Source organism: Oncorhynchus mykiss, chromosome 8 (assembly GCF_013265735.2).
Source record: "Oncorhynchus mykiss isolate Arlee chromosome 8, USDA_OmykA_1.1, whole genome shotgun sequence".
Lineage (NCBI taxonomy): Eukaryota > Metazoa > Chordata > Actinopteri > Salmoniformes > Salmonidae > Oncorhynchus > Oncorhynchus mykiss.
The window spans coordinates 18467892-18489673 of NC_048572.1; the positions used below are offsets into that span (position 1 = coordinate 18467892).

Below are 21782 nucleotides of genomic sequence, written 5' to 3' on the forward strand. Positions count from 1 at the left end.
TAAATATACTTAAGTATCAAAAGTAAAAGTATAAATCATTTCTAATTCCTTATATAAAGCAAACCAGGCGGCATCATTTTCTTTTTTTCTGGGTAGCCAAGAGCATGCTCCAACACTCAGACATAATTTACAAACAAAGCATGTGTTTAGTGAGTCTGCCAGATCAGAGTCAGTAGGGATGACCAGGGATGATCTCTTGATAAGTGTGTGAATTAGGAAATTCTCCTGTCCTGCTAAGCATTCTAAATGTAACGAGTACTTTTGAGTGTCAGGGAAAATGTATGGAGTAAAAAGTACATAACTTTCTTTAGGAATGAGGTGAAGTAAAAGTAAAAGTTGTCAAAAATATAAATAGTAAAGTACAGATACCCCAAAAAACTACTTAAGTAGTACTTTCAAGTATTTTTACTTAAGTACTTTACACCACTGAGGGCGCAAGCTTCCTCGTCGCCTGCCGGCTTGTGATTGTTCTGTGTCAGCACGTGGTCCTGTTTGACGACAAATGCAGTACTCAGAATGGATCACTATTTAATTAATTAAACCTCGATTTGTAGCAAACTTGAAAATAATTCACTGTGGGGATCAAACTTGATCATTATCAACAAATTGTGTTTGGCCGTTCTGGTGATGGTAATTTACCTAGGCTTTCTAGGGCAGACCAGGGCTTTTGGCATCGCTATGGTTGCTACGCAGTAGCCGATCAGCAGAGCTTGTGACTTCACCCTCCAGACCGGACACTTGGGGCCTGGTATTAGTATGGGCCACACCATTGAGGGCTTCCACCATTTTAATGTAGTCAAATGGGTGGGACTTCCAACTTCATTGGCTGATCCCTCCTGGTGACCTTGTTGGAGTCATGTCCAATTGGGTCAACAGGAGCGATCATCCAATGGTGAAGAAGAAAATGTACTACTTTAAAATGGAGATTGCCTAAATGGCGATGCCTAGGCTGTCATAGATGCTATAATGGTATAGATACAAATATGAGTCCTCAATCTATCTCTATGTTCTAGCCAGTCTGGCAGAACGCAAACATCCTCCTGGATTCGGCAACTTGAGCCTGCGGGTGGTGTTTTTTTTTTTGTTCAATATGTGCAAGTTATTTTCTGTAAATGTTTAATTGCGAAAGTGGTTTCAGTCGAAATCAGGCGATATCAAGTACATTTTGTAATCGTGTATCATTAAAATGCCCAATTTCTATGTTTAGTTTATCTTTTAGATCAGTGGAGCAGTATAATTATTGCAGGGTGTTAACAGTTAATATTCACAAAATGTCCCCAAAAAAGTTGACGCTTTAATATAATATTTTTTAGGAATAATAGGATTTGGCTTGTCATACCCATGTCCCGCCCAAAGATTTTTCAACCAATTAAAAAGCTCACTTTCACATGCTCGCTTGTAAATGGACCAATGGAAAACGCGGTGGTTCTACGAACACAATTTGGGACTGGATCTTGACTCCTCTGACTGGCCGGTGTTGTTGGAAATGCGGCACTAGCTATCAGTAGATGCAAACACTAGGGGAGGACTGGCGTTGCTTGGGTTTAGTGAAGAGTAAACCTTGTTCGCTGTGCCACATTGGAAGCCACTAACTGCCACATAGAATTGTATTTGCAAGCAAAGCTAAATACTTGCCCTAACATCTGCCTCAGCAGGAGAGTAACTCAACGATTCCCAGTTTTTCAGAATGGATATGCCGTAGCACCTGGACTCCGCGAGTGGGAACAAAGTGGTTTATGTTTAGCTGGCGAGCTAGTTTGTTAGATAGCTATGGCACGTCTCATGGATAGCGGCTACTAGTTTCAGCATTTTAAATTCTGAGACGAGTGTAGTAACTATGTCAATAGTAACTGATTCACGGGGCACCTCCATTAGCTACAGCGTGGTCTCAAAAGCTGCAACTCGGATTACTCACCATAGTTCTTAGCTTGCAAGCTAGCTGGAAAATGGGGCAGCTCCGTCTCGATAAAAACTCTTTGGTTTATTGCTATGTGTAACTAAAAAGGATTGTTTGGATCATTCGTCGGTTGTTACATTGTGCCAAACAGTTTATTCTCCTCCTGGTTCTAGATGATGCCACAGTGTGTGCCCCATGCGCGCTCCGCATAGTTCATTGGATCTAGCACAGCAGTCAGTCATGTTTGCGGTCCGTATCGTCACCGCTGACTACTACCTTACAAGTCCTCTCAAAGATTTGGACGTCATTTATAACGAATTCAGAGAAAGTGACGTGAAGAAAGTACCAGTGGTTCGGATTTTCGGGGCAACTCCAATAGGTATGTTCATATGGTTTTTAATCAACGACTGGTCATTTGCAGCATGGTACAGTACCGCCACGCGGTGCACGGATGTAACACATTTGCAACATCACAAAATCAACCCTATTCAAACATATGAAATTAGTTGTAATAAGGAGACGGACGCTGCCACATGAAAGATGTTTAGTGAGGTGACACATCGTAATAAACCATGCACCACCCGCAGCTGTTTGCAGCATGCGCGCGATACATGGTTGCTTTGTTTTCTATCTCGAGCTCCACAGGGCGGTGGACAGACCTACATCAGCATTCGGCACATAACCCACTTTACTATACCGTTAATAAAATATATTATGCAGTATATTATGCAGTCTCTTTTCTGTTCCCAACAACCTGTGGAGTGGTGCCACAGCAACGTTGGAATCACAGCATGACAAAGTTGCCACAATGGAGGTGTGACTGATTTAACTGGCTGCAGTAGTCATGTCTAGATGGGATACAGCTTTTGGCAAGTTGACTTCAAAAGTAGATTTTTTTGTTGTATTTTAGCTAAACCTTTTCCTAACCTTAAACTAATTATCTTAACCTGCTGCATAAATTCTAAACCTGCGACGAAAAGTCTATTTTGCCAAGCTGCATTCCTTCTAGAGAAAATAGTGCAGTTTTTAAGAGCTTGCTGCAAATCTACACATTTTCCACGGGGTGGAATTTATACATGATATCTGAGTGAGGGCGACTAAGAAAATCAATGGATGCAACAGGGATCAATCAAATGTAAATCTGGGAGGTTGTTTTTGTCAGGTGAATGCCTTAATACAGTAATTCAACCATGGTTGCTTCATGTTTAGGTAGCAGGCTGCTAGACTAATTTACCAATCTAAAGAATGTTAGCTGACATGGGCTAATTAATTGACTGTCAGTGACTGACATAAGAAAGAAACGGTCTTTGGAAATTGACCTGCAGCCCTACAAAAAGGGGGCCCTGGGCCGCATGCCCATCCCTGTTCTAGACAAATCCACTGGCTGCAGCACTTACTGTGGTTGATTTCAAGCCGACTATGGAGGACGGGCATGCCACCTGCTTTGCTTTCTAGTATTGGTTGTGTATCGTAATCGCAGACCACACAAGGAAATATTTTCAGTAATAATTCCCTTCATTCACTGCACAGCAGCATAACCTACTCTGTTTTTGGTCCTTCTTTTTGTATTTACTGTAGGCTGTGTGGATATTCACAACAGGCTTTGATGTAGGACTGGCATCTGAGAGAATAAATGGGATTGTGGGTCAAGGTGTCAATCTAATTTGGTCAGCTAGCCCCAGACCTTTGCATGTGGTCACATCTCCATTGTAAAGGCGGCAGCTCTAACCGCTTATCAGGGTAGGGTAGCCTAGTGGTTAGAGCGTTGGACTAGTAACCGGAAGGTTGCAAGTTCAAACCCCCGAGCTGAAAAGGTAGAAATCTGTCGTTCTGCCCCTGAATAGGCAGTTAACCCACTGTTCCTAGGCCGTCATTGAAAATAAGAATTTGTTCTTAACTGACTTGCCTAGTTAAATAAAGGTAAAATAAAAAAAAATTAAACACTTATCATATCATCTCTCAGACAATGTCCCAGTCCCCCTCACTAACCAGTTTCCTCACAGCTTTATAGTGTAACAAGTTGCAGTGGTTTTGGTTCACCAATGCCATGTAGACTGCTGTTGCCACTGATTCCCTTGTCAGTGATTTATGTTGAGTGTTTCATAATCTGTTGAATAATGTTGTTTTCAACCCTCCAGACTATTAGTCAACATGAGGTCACACGGAGGCAAGCACAGACATCCCTCATTTCACACACCATCTTGTAGCTTTGTATTCGTCTGCAATGTTCTTGAGTCATTGTTACCTCCAGGTGTTGTGAGGCTATGGGTGTTAATACCAATACATCCAGAAACAAATGCCTTGTATGTTTGGAGTTTTGACAGAGTGCATTGTTTTACAGTAACTCCAGCAGCTCCACTCTGTTGATGCTGCTTGTGTGGCAAGTCTAAGTCTGTGTTGGCTCTGTATTTTCCATGTGAAATGGCATCACCATCTGGAATACATTGACTTAAAGCACAACTTCTTTTTATTTTTCCATTTCTAATGTCTGCTGAAAAATCTGGGAAATGGGTCACACAGACACCCATGAAGAGAATCCATTCTGTAGTCCCTTGTATACATGATGAGTCAGGCTTGAACTATAAGTTGGCAGTCTCTTTAACATTTCTACCTACACCCATTCTCATTCTGTGGGAGTTGCTGGACTAAAAAGGAAGAATTGGCTAATCAGCTCAGGGTGTCCTCTCCTGACCCACGGAAGCCGGGAGGGAGACACCAGTCTTCCCTCTGTCATTGGACACCACATTTTCTGTTTTCACCTAACCTGGTTACTCTTCATTGGCCAGCCCCTGAGGCCCTGCCCTGTTACAGCCGTGGTGTTCTAGTGGTGTGGTGTTCTAGTGGTGTGCTCCTCTATCGGTCTAGCTGCCTGCCTACATCCACGAGGGACCAATATCTCTATGATGGAATGCTAGAGAGATAGATGTTGTTCTTTCATGGTTTCAGTTGTTTTTCCCAATGCACACCATCTTTGCTTATTCAGGCCAAATGATAGTGGTTGTGCACAATGTGCAGTGGTAATCAGTAATTCATTGCATATGTAATAGGCCAGCAGCAGCCAGCTTGATTGTGAATGAGCAGCAGTGGCAGACTTGATTGAAGTATCCATGCATGGTAAATACTGAGTGTCTCCCACACTGCTGGGAGTTGCAGTCTTTGAGCTCTGACAGCATTGATCCTGCTTGATGTCTAGAAAGACTAGATTCAGCAGGCATTCCTCACTGCCTGGGAGAGGCAGGAAGCCAGGCAGGCACTCTGTTTTTGTTTTTCTCTGCTGAATATGTGCATGCACACGTTGGGGTGTGTGCTGGGGAGACCTGCATGAAAAATTCACCTGAATGAGAGGTCAAGCAGCGAACCGCAGAGTGGGATAAAACAGAGGACCTCTCTCCAACCCTCTACCCCCCTGCCCTTCCTTCCTCCCCCTTTCCTCTCATGGGGGAAACTCTAATGCCGTCTAAAGGAATTCCTCCCGGATCCATTAAGAGGATAATGGGGGATTCGAAGACTTGGCAGTTCATTAGTCAGAAAGTCATTGTCTCCTGAATGGTTTACCTCCCTATTCTGTTTATTGGATTATTTAGCATTCTGAAGCTGTAGCCCAGTAGGTTTATGATTCTTATTAGACCACTTTGACGATGATACGACTAGCTACTTATTTCTCATGTTTTGTAGGCTAATGGTTCTTTTGTGGGCTTAGTCCCTTTACCCTCACTTGAATCCATTCCCTTCATCTCGTTTTGATGACAAAAATAGCTGCCAGAGAGCAGCAGAGCCGCAGCAGAGCCAGAGAGCAGCATGAACCCTGGCCCCTGATAATCCTGAGGCGTGTGATGTTAAGAAACTGAGGCTCTGGATCTTTAAAGTGTGGCCCCAGCCCAGTGAAGACACACACGCATGTCCAGGTTTCATTAACCATTAATAAAGGCCTGTCGTTCATTTTTTTGTCATCCATGCCTTCTCTTTGGTCCTTCCCTCCATAGTACGTCAAGATGGTCCAATCAGTGGCCCTTTACCTTTGATCTATAGGAGACATTAATGGCACCTCGCTGTGTTTCTTTATGTGGGCGTAAAGAAGCGCTTCCGTGCTGTGCCTCTGTCATAGGGGCCTCACATCAACCCAGGAATTCCACTAGTGCTAGATCCGGGTTCAAAGGGTTCAGCGGGCACAGTGATGGACTGTCTGCTGCATTGAGAGCTTAGCGAACAAATATCCCTCATCCTTGTAACAGGGATCAATCAAATGTAAATCTGGGAGGTTGTTTTTGTCAGGCGACTGCCTTAATACCACAGGTGGCCTCTGGAGGATTACTTTGTATTAAAGCTGAATGGGCCCCACCCCTTTCTCTGGGTGGTGATGATGACCTACTGCTGTTGCTTCTAGCCTGGTTACTGGAGAGGTAGGTCTATGTCACAGTCAGCTTGCAGCCTATACTGTAGCCTTTAACTCATAGCTGAGTTAGACATGAATTAGACGTATAGCCTGCAACATGAAGCTGAATGGAGTTCCTTTAGTCTGGCCTGCGGCTGAACTGTTATACATTTGGTCTGTACTGTAGCCAAGGCTATGTGCCTTTTTTTTATAGGTTAACCCATAGTGGCGTTATAGGCTACTCGTTAGCTTCAAACCTGCGGCTGAACTCTTAGGCCTTTCTTTAGTCTGGCCTGCGGCTGAACTGTGTGAGGTGTGTCTTTGTCCTGTCTAATGGGAGGTTTTTCTGAGCCCTCTCTGGCTCTGTCACTGGCTCCCCCTCCCCTCTCTTTCTCTCTCCTGAGGTTTCTCTGTACAGTACACAGATGCCCTTGCTGCAGCACCGGGGCCTGGGTGATTGATGGCTTTAATAGCTCCCTCCGGTTCTACGGTGGCTATTTGAATGCGTCGCCTCACCCGCCTCCGAGGGTAGGAATGTGCTGCAGCAGCACTAGTCATTGTCCCGTCCATCATTTTCTGTCGCCCAGGTTGAGTTAGGTGACACCCTAGTCTTTTTACTGTAGTGCTGTACCCACCAAGCCCTTCAGACTTTTCCTCAGATGTCTTTTCTCCCAACTGAGACCTATCACAGCCTCACTGCGTAGCCCATATCTCATATTTAACCTTTACAGTCAGTTACCCAACGGATTACAGGGGGAATTACAGTCATATAACACAGCCAGGTGATGTATTTAGCATGGTTCCAGGCTGAATGTTGTGGATCTGGTAAAAGAAGAAGAGTGAGATGGAACCTTGGTGTGCTGGCCACGTGTATTTTCTTTAGCAGCTAACAATAAAAGCAGCAGAATTGCAGGCCGTATAACTGTGTGACGGATGGCAGATTCATTAACACGGGGGAATAGAATGTGACAGTCAGCCACTACCTGGTCTGCTCTCTGGGCTGCTCGCCTCAAGGTGGGCTGGGTTGGACTAAACCTTGCTGCAGACAGGTGTGTGTGTGTAGGACTATTATTTGCTGTCTAGTTGATTTGCGTTGCATTGCCCATGTCAAGGTCACGCCACCAGAGGGAGGCCAGGATCTACCTGTCCCTATGATCTCTGGCCCCCATGGCTGGGGAAGCTGTGTCCCAAATGGCACCCTATTCCCTTTTATAGTGCACTACTTTTTGACCAGGGAACCTATATAGAGAATAGGGTGCCATTTGGTGGGTATAGACAACCCACCTCTTCTCTCTGGTACTGGCACTAGGCTTGGGGCTGGCACTAGGCTTGGGGCTGGCACTAGGCTTGGGGCTGGCACTAGGCTGGCACTAGGCTTGGTGCTGGCACTAGGCTTGGTACTGGCACTAGGCTTGGTACTGGCACTAGGCTTGGTACTGGCACTAGGCTTGGTGCTGGCACTGGGCTGGCACTAGGCTTGGGGCTGGCACTAGGCTTGGGGCTGGCACTAGGCTTGGGGCTGGCACTAGGCTTGGGGCTGGCACTAGGCTTGGGGCTGGCACTAGGCTTGGTACTGGCACTAGACTGGTACTGGCACTAGGCTGGTGCAACACACTTGCACGATGGGCAACCACTTCACAAAATTCATTACCAAAATATCTGGAGATGGACCATCTATTACATTTACTTTGAGTTCCAGTCTTAATGGCCTTGCTAGGTTTATCCGTTCAGTTAAAAGCAGCAGCCACACCATGCCTTGATGATTCACCCGGTCAGCTCTCATCTGTGTTAGTCGCCCACCTTCTGAGAGACCACCGCTGGATGGCCAATTGTCTGAGTTAGCAGCTCTTTCCGGCACCGTTTGATTTGGCTGGGTCTAATCAATAGGAGCGCTGCTGTGTTAATAACACACAGACAGGGTGGAGGTGGCCAGCCGGCTTTACTGCTTGCTGATGGTCAATATGTCTGCTGTCTGCTGACTGCAAATCACACTGACTGACTGGGCCCAGACAGACCTCCAGGCTGAGGGGAGTTTGAGGTAACAGACTGACTGACATACGGGCTATACTTGCAGTCTGAGGGGAAGTAACCATAGAAATAGAATTATCTATAATTCAATCTAATTCTATGGAGGAAACAGACAGCCAAGCCTCCGTCTCTACTATCAGTAATCCAGCACATGGTATATAGCTGCCATGGGACTTTTAAACGCCTTCCCCAACCACATTTAAAGGAAGTACTAGGGCATGTGGGGATATCAGTGGGCTGTTGTTGTCAGCCAGGCCTATAGCAGTATCCTGTCACTGCTGCCTGCCAGTGAGGTCATGCAATTAGGCTAGTTCTTGAGTGAAGCTGGACTGGACTCGCGTTGGTCGCCAGTGACCGGCCAGGAAATGCTTCCTTTTTGATGTACTGTATGAAAGAACGCCTGTGTTCTTCTCGTTTGATGTGGAGTGCTCAGTAGTGGAGGTGCTGCCCGCCTGCCAACGGTTGTGTTGGCATGGTAGCCTAAGTGGATTTATGTTCTTTGAATGGAGGGAGTCCCTAAAAAAAACAGGCATCAACTGTGTTGTCCCACTCTGGCCCAGGGAGCCTAGTGTTGGCACATAGATTTGGGTTGCTGCTGAGGGTTCCAACCTTTTGCCCTCTCCTCCTGGTTCTTTGTCCCTACAGTAGATAACTGGTGTGAGAGGCCCTGCCAAGTCAGGCTGTGTTAGGACTTTCTAGCTTTCTGTTCCTATGGCCATCTCTCACTGTTTTTACAACTTATTTAAAAGAATGAAGGAATTTGTCAGAGAGAGCCAGAACTGGGAACAAAGGAATGTTTTGAACCTGTTAGGCACATAATTTCTTAACATCTGGATGTTAATAAAGCAGACGGAGGTATCTGTTAATGGGTAATCTCTCATGGACAGATGAAACTGCAAGAATCTGTCAAGGCTCATGTAGAGTTATGTGATTACGAGCAGTTCGAGAGGTGTGTTCAGTTAGCTTGAATGTTTGCTTCATTGCAGAACAGTTTGTACTCAACAGCACGTTTCCCCAAAATGTTATTGTACGTTCTTGAACAGACTTTGAGGTATGTTTGGTGGGTGTGGCTTGAAGCAATGAGTGTATTTTTTTTATTTTTTACCCCTTTTCTCCCCAATTTCGTGGTATCCAATTGTTGTAGAAGCTACTATCTTGTCTCATCGCTACAACTCCCGTACGGGCTCGGAAGAGACGAAGGTTGAAAGTCATGCGTCCTCCGATACACAACCCAACCTAGCCGCACTGCTTCTTAACACAGCGCGCATCCAACCCGGAAGCCAGCCGCACCAATGTGCCGGAGGAAACACTGTGCACCTGGCAACCTTGGTTAGCGCGCACTGCGCCCGGCCCGCCACAGGAGTCGCTGGTGCGCGATGAGACAAGGACATCCCTACCGACCAAGCCCTCCCTAACCCTTACGACGCTAGGCCAATTGTGCGTCGCCCCATGGACCTCCCGGTCGCGGCCGGTTACGACAGAGCCTGGGCGCGAACCCAGGGACTCTGATGGCACAGCTGGCGCTGCAGTACAGCGCCCTTAACCACTGCCCCCCGAGTGACGTATTTAATGGGCAGTGGCCATGCTGACAGCGTTCCCCAACTCACAACCCAACCCCACCCCGTTTTTCAACTGGCCGTGCAGTACAGTACGTTTTCCGTTCAATTGGAACGTTCCAGAACGTAAAAACGTACTGAACGCAGCCCTGGTCTGGGTTTTTGTCATTGATTTTTTTTTGGGACGAATCAGGATTGGGCAAAGGCGGTGCTTAATAAACTGAGGTGATTTTCAAGTCATGTGTGGATCATGAACTGTTTCCACTAGATTCCACAACAACAAAGTCAAAATTGGCTATATTGTAAAAATGCATAACTTCCTTTTAGAGCATGATAAACATGGGTGAAATTAGTGGAAGGGAGGGTTTTGGCCAAGAGTTTCTGTTTGCAAGGGAGGCCACTTCGCTTCCTTCCTTTGCAAAGGTCATCAAAATTTGATAACTGCATTCCCCCTTAGAAGTAAAACAGTGAGAATTTTACTTCTGGGGAAAGAAGAGTAGGCCTACAGTTCTGTTTTTAAGCTCTAACTATGACAGGAAAGCCCTGGGTTTTGAACACTCCGTTCTACACTCCCCCTTGTAAGAACCTGCGTCTGTCTGCTTCTGAAGACCAAACGGAATGTTTTGATGCATTTATTCCACAGTTCCACTGTGCACAGTGTGTATGAAAGCGGGCTTATTCAAAGAGGGGGAATTCTAGCTGGCTCTAAAAATAGCCCAGCTTGTTTTTTAAATGCAGCCAAGCTTGCTGCTGTTGTGTCAGTGCTGGAGGAGAACAGTGAGGGGTCCTACTTAAAACACAGACTCTGGGGTCGACCAGAACATACTGGTCTTCTGCTGCCTGTCCCATTTTGGAAGCATCTGGGTTTTTTTCTTGAAGGGAAATGTCTTAAGCAGTTCCCCATTTCCCCTTTGTTGTGTTAGCTACTTTATTTTCCCTCACAGCAATACTTCAGCTGCAATTTGGCTTGTCTTTGCTCTGTGTGTGTTTTGAGAGGGGGAGACTGAACGTGTCTCTCACTCGTCTAATGCACCAATCGTGCCTCCCCTAAGCCGTGTGATGTATGGCTGGGAGGGAGACATGCCATGAATATCACATTTCGACGGGCAGACCTGTTAAGGGAACATCTCCTTTTGTCTTGATCAGGCCGTTTGGACGCAGTCACTGCTTTCCTGGAGTATTAAACAACCGAGGTTGTGGAAACCAGAACTCTTAGGTTCTGCCTGCCGGGCTCCATCCAGAGTCCTCCGATTGGATTTCCATGGCTGCTGTCGACTGTTTGAGTACTCGCATCATTTTCTTCTGAGTACTCAAAGGGGGGAAAAAAATATTTTTTTGAACAAGGCTGGAAAAAATATGTGCACATTTATCTATAGGACAATGCACAACAATACCTAATTTATCATAACCATTACAGATAACAAATCATAATGCCCCATATACATATACACTACCGTTCAAAAGTTTGGGGTCACTTAGAAATGTCCTTGTTTTTGAAAGAAAAGCTTTTGTCCCTTTAAAATAACATCAAATTGATCAGAAATACAATGTAGGGGTTGTTAATGTTGTAAATTACTATTGTAGCTGGAAACGGCAGATTTTTAAATAAAATGAGAGAAATAAAATAAAATGATATATATATATCATCTCATTTTATTTTTAGTGGAATCTCTACATAGGCGCACAGAGGCCCATTATCAGCAACCATCAGTCCTGTGTTCCAATGGCACGTTGTGTTAGCCTTTAAAATGATACACTTGGATTAGCTAACTGATCATTAGCACAGCTGAAAACTGTTGTCCTGATTTAAAGAAGCAATAAAACTGACCAGTTTAGTATCTGAAGCATCAGCATTTGTGAATTCGATTACAGGCTCAAAATGTCCAGAAACAAACTTTCTTCAGAAACTCATCAATCTATTCTTGTTCTGAGAAATTAAGGCAATTCCATGTGAGAAATTGCCAAGAAACGGAAGATCTCGTACAACGCTGTGTACTACTCCCTTCACAGAACAGCTCAAACTGTTCTCGAAGAGTGATCATTTGAAACGGGGCTCAATTTGGTGAGTTGAAAGACAATCTTTCAGGATTACAAACCAAAATCTCTTTTTTTTCTTTTTCTTTTTTTTTACCCCCTTTTTCTCTCCAATTTCGTCGTATCCAATTGTTAGTAGCTACTATCTTGTCTCATCGCTACAACTCCCGTACGGACTCGGGAGAGACGAAGGTTGAAAGTCATGCGTCCTCCGATACACAACCCAACCTAGCCGCACTGCTTCTTAACTTCTTGAATCTACTTGAGACGCACATGTCCCAAGTAGGCACCTGGAAATGCAAATGCGCTACGCTAAATGCTAAATGTACTCGTTAAAACTCAAACCTTGATCAAAATTCACAAGCAGGGTATTAAATTAAAGCTACACTCGTTGTGAACCTAGCCAGCAAGTCAGATTTTTAAAATGCTTTTCGGCGAAAGCATCAGAAGCTATTATCTGATAGCATGCACCCCCCAAAATGCCAGCTCGACACGTAAACAACAGATTTTGCGATAGACGGCGCTACCCAAAACGCAGAAATAAAATATAAAACATTCATTACCTTAGACGAGCTTCTTTCTTGGCACTCCTATATGCCCCATAAACATCACTATTGGGTCTTTTTTTCGTTTAAATCGGTCCATATATACCCAAAATAGCTTTGTATTGAAGTAGTGTCATTCAGAAAAATTCATCGTTTTTAAACGCTGCGTAATTTTTTAAAATTAAAAAAGTCGACGATAAACTTTCACAAAACACTTTGAAATCCTTTTGTAATCCAACTTTAGGTATTAGTAAACGTTTATAATCTATCAAAACGATTACAGGGCGATGTCTCTTCAATAGGTCCTCACTTCAAAAACAATGCAATCTGATCTCTCCTTGAACTGCATCCGGGTGAAGACTGGAAAACTTGGGGTCAGACAGATGGATTTTCCAACAATTAATTCGATTGAAAATTAGTACAATGGCGCCATCGTGCGGAATTTGTATGAAGTGCAGGCAAATTTCCATTAAATTCTGTTCTCCTTTAACAACTGGTGGAAGTGACTTATGGAAATTATTTTTTGCTTTCAGAGAGCAGTTTTTCTTGCGTTTTTCAATGAAACACACGCTCTGTTATAGTCACAGCCGTGATTTAACCAGTTTTATAAACTTCAGAGTGTTTTCTATCCACACATACTAATCATATGCATATACTATATTCCTGGCATGAGTAGCAGGACGCTGAAAAGTTGCGCGATTTTTAACAGAATTTTCAAAAAAGGTGGGGGTAGATTTAACAGGTTCACAGCGCGCATCCAACCCGGAAGCCAGCCGCACCAATGTGCCGGAGGAAACACTGTGTACCTGGCAACCTTGGTTAGCACGCACTGCGCCCGGCCCGCCACAGGAGTCGCTGGTGCGCGATGAGACAAGGACATCCCTACCGACCAAGCCCTCTCTAACCCGGATGACGCTAGGCCAAACGGGTCCTAAACAGTGGAAAAGTTTAGCCTCGCGGTTTAATGCTCTTAGTTGTTGAGGAAATTGACCCACTGCTGTTTAGTTTGCACATCTACGTCATCTCGCTGAGTCTACCTTTTAATATGACACGGTAATATATTCATAATACACTGCTCAAAAAAAGAAAGGGAACACTAAAGTAACACATCCTAGATCTGAATGAATGAAATATTCTTCTTAAATACTTTTTTCTTTACATAGTTGAATGTGCTGACAACAAAATCACGCAAATTATCAATGGAAATCAAATTTATCAACCCATGGAGGTCTGGAATTGGAGTCACACTCAAAATTAAAGTGGAAAACCACACTACAGGCTGATCCAATTTTGATGTAATGTCCTTAAAACAAGTCAAAATGAGGCTCAGTAGTGTGTGTGGCCTCCACGTGCCTGTATGACCTCCCTACAACGCCTGGGCATGCTCCTGATGAGGTGGCGGATGGTCTCCTGAGGGATCTCCTCCCAGACCTGGACTAAAGCATCCGCCAACTCCTGGACAGTCTGTGGTGCAACGTGGCGTTGGTGGATGGAGCGAGACATGATTTCCCAGATGTGCTCAATTGGATTCAGGTCTGGGGAACGGGCGGGCCAGTCCATAGCATCAATGCCTTCCTCTTGCAGGAACTGCTGACACACTCCAGCCACATGAGGTCTAGCATGGTCTTGCATTAGGAGGAACCCAGGGCCAACCGTACCAGCATATGGTCTCACAAGGGGTCTGAGGATCTCATCTCAGTACCTAATGGCAGTCAGGCTACCTCTGGCGAGCACATGGAGGGCTGTGCGGCCCCCCCCCAAAGAAATGCCACCCCACACCATGACTGACCCACCGCCAAACCAGTCATGGAGGATGTTGCAGGCAGCAGAACGTTCTCCACGGCGTCTCCAGACTCTGTCACGTCTGTCACATGCTCAGTGTGAACCTGCTTTCATCTGTGAAGAGCACAGGGCACCAGTGGCGAATTTGCCAATCTTGGTGTTCTCTGGCAAATTCCAAACGTCCTGCACGGTGTTGGGCTGTAAGCGCAACCCCCACCTGTGGACGTTGGGCCCTCATACCACCCTCATGGAGTCTGTTTCTGACCGTTTGAGCAGACACATGCACATTTGTGGCCTGCTGGAGGTCATTTTGCAGGGCTCTTGCAGTGCTCCTCCTTGCACAAAGGCGGAGGTAGCGGTCCTGCTGCTGGGTTGTTGCCCTCCTACGACCTCCTCCACGTCTCCTGTTGTACTGGCCTGTCTCCTGGTAGTGCCTCCATGCTCTGGACACTACGCTGACAGACACAGCAAACCTTCTTGCCACAGCTCGCATTGATGTGCCATCCTGGATGAGCTGCACTACCTGAGCCACTTGTGTGGGTTGTAGACTCCGTCTCATGCTACCACTAGAGTGAAAACACCGTCAGCATTCAAAAGTGACCAAAACATCAGCCAGGAAGCATAGGAACTGAGAAGTGGTCTGTGGTCCCCACCTGCAGAACCACTCCTTTTATTGGGGGTGTCTTGCTAATTGCCTATAATTTCCACCTGTTGTCTATTCCATTTGCACAACAGCATGTGAAATGTATTGTCAATCAGTGTTGCTTCCTAAGTGGACAGTTTGATTTCACAGAAGTGTGATTGACTTGGAGTTACATTGTGTTTAAGTGTTCCCTTTATTTTTTTGAGCAGTGTATATCATTTCATATTTCATTTCAAATTAAGATTCAGAATCATCCATCTCCCTTTTGTTCTGTGGACTGTTGTAAAACAAGCTTATCTATTTCTCATTTTATTTAGTGTTTCACAGTCACTCCAGTCAAGACTGCTTGGCAATTTCTGAGTAAATTAATATTTACATCTCCAATCCAAACACTAACTGTGACTCTGTCCGTAATTGACTGGATTGGAATATTTGACTGCCTGTTTGTGCAGAAGCGTACTACTGTACTACTGTGAAAGGAAGTTGATTCTGTGCAGCCTCCTGTGTCCCTGTCGGCTGGCTTTTTCTTACAGTATACTGTGTTCCTTTTCACCTGCAGTACAGTGGCCATGCATACTGCATGATTGTACCTCCACTGTGTGTGTCTGTGTGTTTTCAATGCTAGTCTACACGGTGCTGTCAGACTGGGAACAGCAGACACTGAGGATTCCCCACCCGCTGGTCACAGTCTTGTGGCTCTCTCTCGCCCACTTTTCCACTCTGTGCTCTCCCTCTCCCCACGCTCACTCTCTTCTGTTCCTTTGTTCTCCTCTACCTACACTTCCTGCAGATCCAATTTCTTTCAATTCATAATTTTTTCACTATTTTTCTCTCACTTTTACCCAGAGCACTCTCCTCCTTTCTCATCCCTTTTTTCTGTGTCAGAGGTGACCTGTCCCTGCAGGTGCCATGTCACACTGTGTTCCTTGCTGTGTCCTGTTTAGGGGGGACATGACCCCAGTCAAAATGTGACTTGTTCAGTGATGTGTGTGGGACAGAAGCTGCCCTCCCTGGCCTCTGCCCTCTCTGACCCTGTCAAGTTCATTCCCCTCTCACCCTGATACCCTTCCCTCATCACCCTGAGCCAATCACATACCTGAGTGCCAACACAGTGGCAAACATTAGTGAAGACTCGGAGCGAAATTAGTGCCTGGGACCTGACTGGACAGGTCTGGCTCAGTGTTGACATAGTAGCATAATGCACTTCACTGGATTAAGGGTTTACTATTCAAGGTCCTAAGACGTCCCAGGTCTGTGTGGGGTGTGTGACCATTCAGTGATGTGGTAGAGCTCTGTGCTTAGGGGCCCTGCTTCCATTATGCTCTTATTGAGTTAAAGCCCCGTCTTCCTCTCCTTCTTCACCAACTCCTCTACCTCCTGCTTGGCGTCCTCCTTCCCCCTTCCACCACGACCTGCCTTTTCTCCTCCTCCGACAACTCCTGCCTTTCCTCCCTTTCTCCACCCACTATACCTCCTGTTCTCCTCCTCTCCTGCTATGTAGAGACTTCCTCTAGTTGCCGTCATGTCTCCAGTGGATTATGTCCAGGCCTCCTGCTCGGCTGTGCTGCTCTCTGATGATCCTCATTGTTAAGTGGACTGCTCGGGTCTCTGGTCAAACAGACGTGGCTTTGTGTCTGAACGATGTGGGAAGAAAGCAGCCCTGGTCGGTCGGGTTCTTCAGCTTCACCCTGCTAATTATACTTCCTCCTACTGTAACAAGAGGCAGGGAGGAGGGCTCTAAGGGACACTGGTATTAGTGCTTGGGCCACATATAAACATACTGTAGGTGAGAGGACTGGACCACACAATAACAGACAAAAACAGAAGGCCAAACCACTGAAACAATATCCTGGTTCAGTCTCTTTGTCCTAGGACAGGGGTGTCAAAGTCAAATGGACGGAGGGCCAAATAAAAAAATCAGCTACAAGACGAGGGCCGGACTGTTCGAATGTTCATTGAAAAATTTTTAAATGACGCATATAGTCTAGTGAACCTAATTGAACCTACTGAAAACCTAACAAATATATTACAATATGATCAGATAAATAAAGCAATATTTTCTTATGGCTCTGTCAGTAATCTTTAATTTTCAACAGACACAAAAGACAAATTTCCTTTATATAAATATCCCCATAACATGAACATTAAATGAAAGAAACCGGTATTCAAGGCACCATCAGTAGACTATATTTTCTATTTTAGCAAAAGTGGGCTAAATTTACTTCAAAGAAAAAACAATAATAGCAATTTTCTATCATCCACTCAACTGAAATATTTTAAAAATATAATTGGATTGAAATACAAAAAAATAAAGTGCAAAAATCTATTAATCAAAAACAACACTTTGTTTAAGGAGAAGTAACATGCAGTGAAAACAAATATTACATTTTAACTTTTAAACTTGAACTGAGTAAAAACTCTAAATATGTGATTGCACAGTAATGTTCACTTGTTTGAGGTTGAGGGTGATACTTGGTGGTGTCCCATCTTTTCCACAAGTTCATCAATGTTCGGGGTAAGGCTCTGAGCTGAAGAAATCCTCAGAATTGAGTGGAGGTGTTCAGCAGTAAGTCGACTTCTGTGTGATGTTTTGTTCAGGTTCATCAAAGAAAACAGTTGTTCACACAGGTATGTGCTGCCAAACATAGACAACGTTTGAGCAGCCTGGATGCGCAGCTGGGGCATTGTGCCGGGGAGGAAACGGGCGAACTCCGCAGCACCCACTGCCGCATATTTTGCCCTCAGTGCATCATTGCATTGGAGGTCAATCAACTCCATTTGGAGGTTTGGTGGTGAGCTTTCCACGTCAACAGCAAATGGGTTACCGAGCAGTTCCAACCTGCTTTTTTGTGCTTCAAAGTCAGCAAATCGGCGTCGAAAGTCAGCGGCAAGCATACCTATTTTATCAGCCAACTGTGTGCTCGGGAACGCACTGGTAGAGAGCTTCTCTTTCATGGTCTGGCAGCTGGGAAAGTGGCTCAAATTTTCTTTCCGCATCTGCGTCTCCCACAGAGTCAGTTTGGTTTTAAATGCCTTCACTGTACTGTACATATCAGAGATGACACGATCCCGACCCTGCAGCTGCAAGTTTATTGCATTCAGATGACTCGTAATGTCACACAGAAAAGCCATTTCACACAGAAACATTTCGTCTCGGAGTTGTGTTGTGTCTTTCCCTTTGCTGTCCAAGAACAGACAAATCTCCTCACGAAGCTCGAAACATCTTTGAAGCACCTTTCCCTGGCTTAGCCATCGCACCTCTGTGTGATAAGGCAAATCACCATGCTCCGTTTCTAACTCCGTCAGAAATGCCTTGAACTGGCGGTGATTCAAACCTTTGGCTCTGATAAAGTTAACTGTGCGCGTGATGATGCTCATTACATGCTCCATTTTCAAGGCTTTACCGCACAACGCTTCCTGGTGTATGATACAATGATAAGCTGTCAGCTCACCTGTCGCGTTTTCCTCTTGCATCTTTTCCCGTATCTTCGCCACCAGTCCGCTCCTGTGTCCACACATCGCAGGTGCTCCGTCGGTTGTCAAACCCACAAGTTTTTCCCAAGGCAGCTCCATCTCATTTACACATCTTGACACCTCTTCATACAAATCATGCCCCGTAGTTGTGCCATGCATAGGACGTAAAGCCAAAAACTCCTCTGTCACGCTTAGGTTGGAGTCCACTCCGCGGATGAAAATTGACAACTGGGCAATGTCAGAAATGTCGGTGCTCTCATCCACAGCCAAGGAATATGCAATAAAATCTTTTCCCTTTTTCACAAGCTGCTCTTTTAGATTGATGGACAACTGGTCTACTCTCTCGGCAATGGTGTTTCTGCTCAGACTCACATTTAAAAAGAGTTGCCTTTTTTCTGGGCAAACTTCGTCACAAACTTTAATCATGCAGTTTTTGATGAAATCCCCCTCCGTAAATGGCCGGGCTGATTTAGCGATCTCTTCTGCCAAAATAAAACTGGCCTTGACAGTTGCGTCCGCGTGTGTGTCCGCGTGTTTCGTTTCATAATGTCGTCTCAGATTATACTCTTTCAGTACCGCCACACTTTCTCCACACAGAAGACACACAGGTTTTCCAGCTACCTTCGTGAACATATACTCCGACTCCCACCTTGTTTGAAACCCCCGGTTCTCAGTATCCACCTTCCGTTTTGCCATTTTTGATGGGTATCTGAAAGTTAATTTTACTGTGATGCTGACGACTGCTGTGCCAATAAATATTGAAATGAAGCAGCCTACTGCTCGGTGCGTCACCTTTGCATTGTGGGAAATGTAGTATTGGTGCGTGTAAAAGATCTGCGGGCTGCCGGCTTGCTGCGGGCCGGTTCTAATAATAAATCAAGATCATCCCAGGGGCCGTAAAAAACCTTCTTGCGGGCCGGATGTGGCCCGCGGGCCTTGACTCTGACATATGTGTCCTAGGAGGACTGTGGTTCTGTTCAGTCTAGAGGTCGACCGATTATGATTTTTCAATGCCGATTCCGATTATTGGAGGACCAAAAAAGCCGATGGCGATTAATCGGCCGATTTTAAAATAAGAAGTTTTAGGTTGTAGTTATTATAGGACTATTTCCCTCTATTTCCCTCTAAATACCGTTTGTATTTCATTAACCTTTGACTATTGGATGTTCTTGTAGGCACTTTAATATTGCCAGTGTAACAGTATAGCTTCCGTCCCTCTCCTCGCTCCTCCCTGGGCTCGAACCAGCAACGCAACAGCCACCACATCGAAGTGTTACCCATGCAGAGCAAGGGAAACAACCACCCCAAGGCTCAGAGTGAGTAAAGTTTGAAACGCTTTTAGCACGCTCTAACTAGCCAGCCATTTCACTTCGGTCACACCAGCCTCATCTCGGGAGTTGATAGGTTTGAAGTCATAAACAGCACAATGCCTGACGCACAACGAAGAGCTGCTGGCAAAATGCACGAGAGTGCTGTTTGAATGAATGTTTACGCGCCTGCTTCTGCCTACCACCGCTCAGTCAGATACTTGTATGCCCAGTCATATATGCAACACAGGACATGCTAGATATGCAACACAGGACACGCTAGATAACATCTAGTAATATCATCAACCATGTGTAGTTAACTAGTGATTATGATTGATTGTTTTTTATAAGATAAGTTTAATGCTAGCTAGCAACTTACCTTGGCTTACTGCATTCGCGTAATAGGCAGTCTCCTTGTGGAGTGCAACGAGAGAGGCAGGTCGTTATTGCGTTGGACTAGTTAACTGTAAGGTTGCAAGATTGGATCCCCCGAGCTGACAAGGTGAAAATCTGTCTTTCTGCCCCTGAACGAGGCAGTTAACCCACGTTCCTAGGCCGTCATTGAAAATAACAATGTGTTCTTAAGTGACTTGCCTAGTTAAATAAAGGTGTAAAAAAATAAAATAAAAAATCGGCAAATCGGCGCCCAAAAATACCGATATCCGATTGTTATAAAAACTTGAAAGAGGCCCTAATTAATCGGCCATTCCCATTAATCGGTCGATCTCTAGTTCAGTCTGTTGGTCCTAGGAGGACCGGGGTTCTGCTCAGTCTTTTGGTCCTAGGAGGACCGGGGTTCTGCTCAGTCTTTTGGTCCTAGGAGGACTGTGGTTCATTGTTGGTCCTAGGAGGACCGGGGTTCTGTTCAGTATGTTGGTCGTAGGAGGACCGGGGTTCTGCTCAGTCTTTTGGTCCTAGGAGGACTGTGGTTCAGTGTTGGTCATAGGAGGACCAGGGGGTTTCTGTTCAGTATGTTGGTCCTAGGAGGACCGGGGTTCTGCTCAGTCTTTTGGTCCTAGGAGGACTGTGGTTCAGTGTTGGTTATAGGAGGACCAGGGGGTTCTGTTCAGTATGTTGGTCCTAGGAGGACTGGGGTTCTGTGGACTGGCATGTGTGTCACTGTGAGGGTCACCCACTGCAGTGGTAAGCGGGCTGGACTGGATCCCCTCTGTCATTGTCTGTCTCTTCTCCTCTACCCATCGAACCATCGCACAGCTACTGCTTGCTCTGCCACATTGCTACACTCTTCATGGAATGTTAGTCTGGAAAACTCAACCCGAAACAGTGACTAGGATCTGGTTTCAATGATGGACTCTTTTGGCAACTTCGATAAAATGCAATTTGGGGTGGGTCCTCTTCAAACAACTCTCCCAACAAATCACGTGGCGGACATGTCAGAACGTTGCGATTCAAGTTTACAGACAAAACCGTTGCAGTGGTTTTAGTGAAGGCAGTTGATGCAAACTTGCCGCTTGTGAAACGCACTCATTAAAAAGAACCTCTGTGAGCTCCATATTGCTAGCTACTAGTTAGTGTTTTAGTCAAGCGGATAAAGTAGTGACATAGACAGTGACGTAGTTTCTTTATGACATAAGAGTCTCATTGAAACCAGAGCCTAGTCTCACTGTTGCTGTTGCTTGTTGAGGTGGTTGGACATGCAGACTTTGATTGATGTAGCATGTTTGTGTGTCTGTTGGTGTGAGCACAGCTAGAACTGGCAGGGCATCGATCGACAGGCTGCCGTCGCACTAATCGTGCAGGTCTGGCAGACACGCACGCGCACACACGGTACTCAAACATGCTCCTCTCACACACACTCACGCATACACTGACACGCGCACACACACACACACACACACACACACACACACACACACACACACACGTATCACATGCACACACACCTAGACACTGTGCAGCTGTGCAGCGCTGACCCTGGATAAATAAGCAGCCATACAGGCCTGTTGCTACAGTAATACAGTGTTCCAGCCTATATACCTAGGACCTTGCTTCTTCCCAGGCATAGTATTCCCTTCCTGCTCGTCCTTATTCTGTCCCCCCGGGGGGGTCGTGTGTGTGTGTGTGCCCCTGCTGTGACACTCCAGAGGGAATGGAGGCCCACCCGTGCCGTTAATCAGTCGTCC

At 45.5% G+C, this 21782-nt stretch overlaps 1 protein-coding gene across 2 annotated transcripts in view; it reads left to right on the forward strand.

Annotated features, from left to right (window-relative positions):
* The first annotated feature begins 1488 nt into the window (after positions 1-1488).
* The window catches only part of LOC110529197 (DNA polymerase zeta catalytic subunit), a 112671-nt gene continuing 92377 nt past the window's right edge, over positions 1489-21782 (forward strand). The window contains exon 1 of one of the 2 annotated variants that reach the window (XR_005052823.1): positions 1489-2276. Coding sequence is in view for 1 of the 2 variants with exons in the window: in XM_036984919.1 (XP_036840814.1) it covers positions 2093-2276 (184 nt within the window). In the remaining variant the exon portion in view is untranslated. The remainder of the gene's footprint in view (positions 2277-21782) is intronic. The other variant, XM_036984919.1, reaches the window with a different exon arrangement.